Here is a 7131-nt window from a genome sequence, read left to right as displayed (position 1 = left end):
TCTCTCGTGTCATTAGTGATAGGACCAGGGGGAATGGTTTCAAGCTACGGCAGGGGAGATTCAGGCTGGACATGAGGAAGTATTACTTTTCAGAAAGGGTGGTCAGGCACTGGAATGGACTGCCCAGAGAGGTGGTGGAATCACCGACCCTGGGGGTGTTCAAGGAAAGACTGGATGTTGTGTTGAGGGACATGGTTTAGTAGGAGCTTGGGAATAGGTGAACGGTTGGACTGGATGATCTTTTAGGTCTTTTCCAACCTTAGTGATTCTATGATTCTAGGTTACAATAACTAAATATTATGTTATTCTTGTAATGCCCATGAATACCTACGTGAGTTAGAATTTCAATTTTGTAGCATGCAAGATTACACTTGTCAATTGTAAATGTTCTCAGTATTTAATTTTATTTGCAGTGATGGAAACTCACAAAATACATGTGGACAAACAAGAACTGAAAAAAACATCAGAGATTCTAGGGGTAAATTTTATCTTTTTTTTCCACAAATATTAGTGCTTTTTTCTATAGTAAATCCCCTCTCTAGTTCACAAAGAAATGTAGATTGAAGGTATACGAGCAATCCATTAAACCAGCTGATAGCCAGTAGTGGGGTATCTCATTTATAAGTAGTAGTCCAATATACCTAATGTAGGAAGTAACAGAATATTGAAGAAAATAGTGTAAAAGGGATAATTCTGATGTTCTGTAATTTACAGTTGAGACTCAAAGAACTCGAAGAGGAAGCCCATCAAATTGCTGGAGAACGATTCCTTTTGACCAGCAGTAGTCAACTTAGAGAAGTATATTCATATTACTGTCATTACTTAAGCTATCTATTCTGTAAACTGTTAATGATGCAGGAGAATTATAAAGCATATAAGTTTGTTCATACAACTTCTGATTCTTTTTCTTCTATGTTCTAATTATATTTTCTGATTATAATGGAAGACATCTCAGTTAACTCATAAATCTGACCATTTGGCTAATCTGTATTTGAATGAAGTTAAATAATGCACTTTATTTTAGTGAGTGCACTATTTTTAGAAATAAGATGTTAAAAGTAAAGATCTGATCTTTTTACTCCTGTGTTATTTTTCTCTTTTCTGCAGCATAACTCTATTTTACTTGGAATCTCTTTTGTAGACTGGAGTTCAGGAATCTAATCATTTTCTTTTCTTTTTCATCACTTGAAGCACTGAAGTCTTTTTCTTAATGTAGGTACTGTTTGAGAAGTTAAAACTGCATACGCTGTGTGAAAAAATTCCCAGAACTGAAAGACAGCAAGTTGCATCCACCTCAGAAGTTGTGGTGAGATGAGATTATTCAACAATCTGCATTATTTAAAAAAACTTCTAAGTTCTATGTCAGTGAAGCTGTAATTTGTCTAGTTTCCTTTCCAACCTTCATTTATTTTTATGTTACGTTAATCACACTTGATTTACTTATGCTAGGAATGACAGAGAGCAACCAAGAATGGAAGGAGAATTCTGCTGCTTAAGATAGAAAAAACAACTTTGTACTGAATACACATTTGTCAGAAACAAGGGAAACACTTTGTAGTTTCCTGATCTGAAATTCACGGTACCTTGTAGAACTTCATGTTGACTCTACATGTCAATCTACATAACTATAGGCATGATAGTAAGAAAAAAATTACGGTAGAAAATCTTTATTCTGATAGAATTGCATAATTTTTTTTAGCCTGAATGTGTAGTTCCAGAAATTTTTGTTGTACTTCTACATATATAATCTCATTTGATTCTTTTTATTTACAAATTTTTATGTAAATTTATGATCTAAGAAATCTTGAAATCTCCTGGAGCTTGTACGATGGGACAAATGGGAGCTCTGCTGTTAGATTTTGATTGTATGAATACACACTTAAATATATGTTTATTACCCATTCATGTATGCATGTGTAAATATGTATTGCGTACTTTTCCATGTTCTCTCTTGCTTAGATGCTGTCTTGCACAAAAATGAAACAAAGGACCATAAACAATCCCCTCACTCCATGTGCCTTATTGTTTCCTATGTTCTTGAGGAAAAGTTTCACGTCTACTTGTTGTCTCTCTGAAATGGGAAGGGAAACAAAATGCAAGGGGATAATCTCCAGCCCTCCTGCTGAAGGCAGGGATGAATGAAGGCTCCTTCTGGGCCTGTGATGAGATTGTTTGAAGGACATAATAGCTTAGCATATATTTCATCCTCTTTCATCTTGACAAGTGTATTTCATCCAGCAGAACTTCTGCTATATTTTACTTAACAGTTAAATATCAAATACTAATAGTTGTTCAAATGAGGAAGTTAAGATAGTTAAATAACACCACTTAACAGAAAAACATAACAGTAATACAGATTCTTTATCTTACAGCTCAGTAAGTTACAAGATCTTCATCCTCTGCCTAAGCTTATGTTAGAATACCGGCAGGTGAGTTGTTACATGACTGTATGGGAACTGCTGAATCACGGCCTGAACCTCTGATTGATCACCTGAGGCGAGCAATGAGTCAGCCAGGGGAGCACAGGTGAAGGCAATTCACCTGTGCTGCTGGAAGGGGTGGAGCCTGGCTGCACCTCTCTTAGATCCATTTAAGAGCTGACTGCCAGTGGGAAAGGATCTCTTCTAGAGATCCCTCCTCTGGAGTTTTGCAGCGAGTCCAGGATGCAGGTAAGCTTTCTATCTATTCTGTTTTTGTTACTATAATCTGCTTTGCCAAACTCTCTTGTTTATTTCATAATAATAACATCTTTATATTCATTGGCTATACACATGATGTAGTTATACTCAAGCAAAATTAGCAAAAAATATAACTTATTAACTACTAAACAAACAAGGTGACAAGAGCCTCCTGAAAATCCAAAATTACCTAGTTAGCTCTTATACTTTGTTTGGGTATTTAGTACATCAGTTTCCAATTTAGTTAAATAAATAAAATCCACTCTTCTATTTTTGTGCTGCTTTTTTGTGTGGTTCATTGATGGGGAGGTATAAGGTGTAAGATTCCAATAGGACCTTTGCTGTTGTCTTCATAGACCTGCTTTAGTCTATATGTTAGCACTTCAGTAACTTATTTTAGTAGGTCAATAGTGAGTGTGTATATAAATACTTTTCCTAGGGTAAAACTATCTTTTAAAAGAGTCTACGAAACAAACTCATGCTCTTGAGATTAAGGCTTTTGATGTGTAAATCTTATTGTTATGTATAAGCATTTGTCTAATGCTCTTACGTAATTCAGGTTCGTAAAATGAAATCAACCTATGTGGATGGGCTAAGAACATGCATGAGAAAGGTAATATATATTAAAAACAACTCTAAAACTTGGTGTTTAAAATACATCAGACTTAAGAAATGATTGCAGTACTTGCAGTTCAAGAACTTTAATGTATGTATAATTAGGAAGTATTTCTTTTTAGATTTGTATTTCTAATTGCAGTGAGTTTTAATTAAGTTTATATTAACTAGAGAAATACGTCCTTTTTAGATGTATGTAATCACCCTCTTTTGGGGGGATGATGGGAGGTATTATTTTATTTGACTGCAGGGATTTATTTGCCCTACATGGAATCAGACAGGAACTGTGACTGGCAGACTTTCATCCAAACGTCCAGTAAGTGAGCCTTTTAAGATTTAAATTAAAATTTTAAAAACAATGTCATCTATATACCATGCTACATACTTTGACTTAAGAAATGTTCTAGTAAGTCTAGCAATTGCCATATTGTATGTAGATGGGAGACAGAAAAATTTATTAATGAGTACTATTCTCTAGAACAGTTATTTAATGAGTAATTTCCATGATCATTTCATCAGAAACTTTTTTTTTTTTTTTACCTTAAATTGATGTAGGAAGTGAGAACTGTAAGCCATGCATGTACCTTCTAGATTGCCACTGAATAACTTCTTTATAATGAATTTCTGGTATTCATAAATTCTTCCCTGTAAAGGACTGGTGAACCCTAGTATATACCCAGGGGATTACAGAGAAGAAGAAAGAGCACAAGAAGCCCTTCTCTTCTGGAATTTGACTTCAGGCCTTTCAGTATAGAATCACCCTGTTACACTGGAAGTCTTTCCAGGTCTCTTTATGGCTCTTTGTGCTTTGTTTTGGCTATAATTTTTTCTGTGTATACTTGTGGCTGGAGTGACATTCGACATTCTGGACTACTGGAAGCTTTGCTTTTGTGTAAATTCAAATAGGAAAACATCTCTATGCTACATCTCGCTTGCAGTTTTGGTTGTTTATGTTCCAAACAAAGGTTTCTTTAGGTGGATATTATTTGTTTTGTAAAGGAAGTGACTACATCTGTCTCCTTCCCTCTTTGACTCCATTTAATGTTTTAGTTTTTATTTGCAGGGGAAATGACCAGACATGAGGCGCAGAACAGGATTTCTTTTTCAAATAAACTCTGTGCTCTTCTTTCAGATGAATCCACATATGGATGTATGGATGATGTATATTTTTGCCTTTAAGTGGGTTTCTTTCAAAAGATAAGCTTATTCACATGATTTTTTTTTTTTTAATGTTTCTGTTGCAGCAACTTAGAGAAGGTTTCTTGGTAGAACTTGAATTCAGTGGCTTTCCATGTATACATCTATTTTAGTTTAACTGCACATTCTTTCCTCTCATCTGATTGCTTCTTCTCATTTGATTCCTCCTCCTTCAGCATGTTCCATAGCAAAACTTTTGTCACAAGTGTTATATAATGTATGTATCATGTAATGCTGTACCTCACAAAAGAGACTCGCATTTGATATTAAGGTCTACTGCTGTAGAACACTGCGTATAATTGTGTGCTATGATTTGGTTTGAGATATAAACTTCAGTACTAGAATTAGATATTCTATATTAAGATTTTTCCCTCCAGTCTTCTGCATCAAAGAGAACTGTTACAAATTTACACTTCTATACTTCAGAATATGTTTCTATCTTTTAAATTAAAAAGCATAAAGCAATGGGCTCTGGGGGTGTTTCTTTTCTTTGATTATCAAAAAGTTACGCTGGAGATGAGCAAAATTCTTCATCTCCTTAGAGCAGTTGGGAAAGAAAAAAAAGTAGTGAAATAAAAATATTGCTATTTCCCTCTAGGAAAAGTAGTTTTACCAGCTTGTCCAAATGGACAAAGAAATAAAATAATTTAGCTTATCAAAGTGCACAGTGGCCTTTAGTTTGTAAATCAGAAATGTCATTAGAAAAAGAAATTAACTTGGGTATGTGCTCAAATGTGCTCAAAGAAGAGCCACAGGAAACCTAAAATACTGAATATATTTCAGTCTCTCTAGTAGTGTCTTCTGTTATTGAATGCATTATAGAGAGTTATTTGGTTGTTTATTAGAAGTCATGTGTTACTATCAGTGTCTGGAATGTGAATAATAAATCACTGGTCTGGTTTTAGTTCTGATAAAATAGAAAATCTCTTGAAGAGACCTGTACGTGTATCCACACAGTGTATTTCTTCTGGGCTGTCTTCTGGAGTGAAGAAATGAACTGAGTCATTTAAAACTCAAGTGTAGCTTTGGGATAGTTTGTCCTGTGGCTTATGAGCAGTGTGGATGAGATGCTGTGTATTTATCTCTCTCCCTTACCACTATTTCAGTAGGTTTTACATCCTTAACATACCCACACACGTGCACGCTATGCAAGACAGGCTGTGAGAATCAGGCAGTCAAAACTATTGGCACAGCTCTTGAATTTCAGGCGTTTCATTCCAGGTCTCACTGTGTTACAGGCTGTGACACTACCAATTTTTCATTGTTTTCCTGAAAGTTTAGATCCCAGCATAAACAGAATTTCAACTTGGTACTTCAGGTTTGAATGGCAGCTCACCTCTACTCAAGCATCCTACTTCTGTCTCTTTCTTCCATGATTCATAGAAGGTTTGGACAGAGCTGATGCTGAGAGTAAAATGTAAAGCCATTGTCTAGTTTTCAAATTGCACTGTTATGTATTCAGATTTGTAAGCACTTTTTGGTATCCTGACCTAGCAACATGAATGATTTCTTCAAATGGGCTGATAGTGTGGATCTTACGTTTGCCTTGGTCTTACTTGAGTGTGTTTTGTCATTTTTTCTTTTTTTAAAAGTATGCTTACTGGAATGCCTTGAGGATAGGGGGAAGTCGGATATGTTCAAGGTTTATGTAAAATATCTTTCCAAAAGTTTCTTTCAGTGCCATTTAAACTACAAATTCGTTTTTAGGTAATTATGCTCTGACACTGACTTCACTAAAAAGGGATGGCTGTTTTGCAGTGACAGTCTATGTGCTCTCTTGAACCTTTGCATCAAAGAAATTCAGTGCCATATTTTCTACTAGGTGCAAACATCTATCACTGATATGCTGATAAAGTCAGAGCACTCATGCCATTTCTTACAGTCGGTCTGCATTCAAAATATTTTCCTTTTGTCATGTTTATTTTCAGTATTTTAGTTTGTTTCAATGCTGTTGAGTTGCATGCTGGTTATGATTGCAGTAACAGTACTAAAATAGTATCTCACTTTGCGTTTAGAGTTTTTACAATCTTACTGCTGCTTTATTGTTAGAAGTGTGTTCTAGGTTCAGGACTCAACAATTGAATGAGCTGCATTTACAGCAGTGGAGACATTTCTCAATTTGTTCTTTCTTACTCCTCAGTTGTTTTTTTGTTTTGACAGAGAAAAATACTGGAGAGCATAAGCGTGTTGTGAAGACTGTAGTTCAGTTGCTTTTGTGATAAGAGTTTACATTATGTTAACATTGCAATAAGACACTGTTAGTTATGAGTGTGACAACAACAGCATGAAGTCACTGTTCGTAGTAGTAGCATGGGTTCGTGAAGGGCAGGTCCTGCTTGACCAACCTGATCTCCTTCTATGATCTAGTGACCCATCTGGTGGATGAGGGAAAGGCTGTTGATGTGGTCTACCTAGACTTCAGCAAAGCCTTTGACACTGTCTCCCACAGCATTCTCCTGCAGAAGCTGGCAGCCCGAGGCTTGGATGGGTACACTCTTGGCTGGGTAAGGAGCTGGCTGGAGGGCCGGGCACAGAGAGTGGTGGTGAATGGAGTCAAATCCAGCTGGCGACCAGTCGTGAGTGGTGTTCCCCAGGGGTCGGTGCTGGGGCCTGTCCTCTTCAATATCTTTATTGATGACCT

The 7131-nt window shown here is 36.1% G+C and overlaps 1 protein-coding gene and 1 long non-coding RNA gene across 3 annotated transcripts; both read left to right on the top strand.

Moving 5' to 3' along the window:
• Positions 1–413: 413 nt before the first annotated feature.
• Positions 414–2508, top strand: LOC122192974 (DNA polymerase nu-like; the record flags this gene model as incomplete). Its single annotated transcript, XM_042893674.1, has 4 exons — positions 414–478; positions 715–798; positions 1217–1306; positions 2373–2508. Coding segments are annotated over 4 exons (350 nt in total), but the record flags the coding sequence as incomplete, so codon positions are not given.
• Positions 2509–2643: 135 nt separating this feature from the next.
• LOC122192976 lies at positions 2644–4130 on the top strand. 2 transcript variants are annotated; one of them, XR_006182757.1, is made up of 4 exons: positions 2644–2669; positions 3238–3291; positions 3544–3609; positions 3947–4130. It is a non-coding gene; the product is annotated as an uncharacterized LOC122192976 (long non-coding RNA). The 2 variants fall into 2 exon arrangements; XR_006182756.1 differs by lacking the exon at positions 2644–2669 and having other exon boundaries at positions 3190–3291.
• Positions 4131–7131: the final 3001 nt, after the last annotated feature.

The sequence above is a fragment of the Lagopus leucura genome, unplaced genomic scaffold (genome assembly GCF_019238085.1).
Source record: "Lagopus leucura isolate 7727_CA_CO unplaced genomic scaffold, USGS_WTPT01 37895-0_obj-0_obj, whole genome shotgun sequence".
Taxonomy (NCBI): domain Eukaryota; kingdom Metazoa; phylum Chordata; class Aves; order Galliformes; family Phasianidae; genus Lagopus; species Lagopus leucura.
Note: the sequence above shows the minus strand (reverse complement) of the source record. Positions and strands in the feature narration are given on the sequence as shown.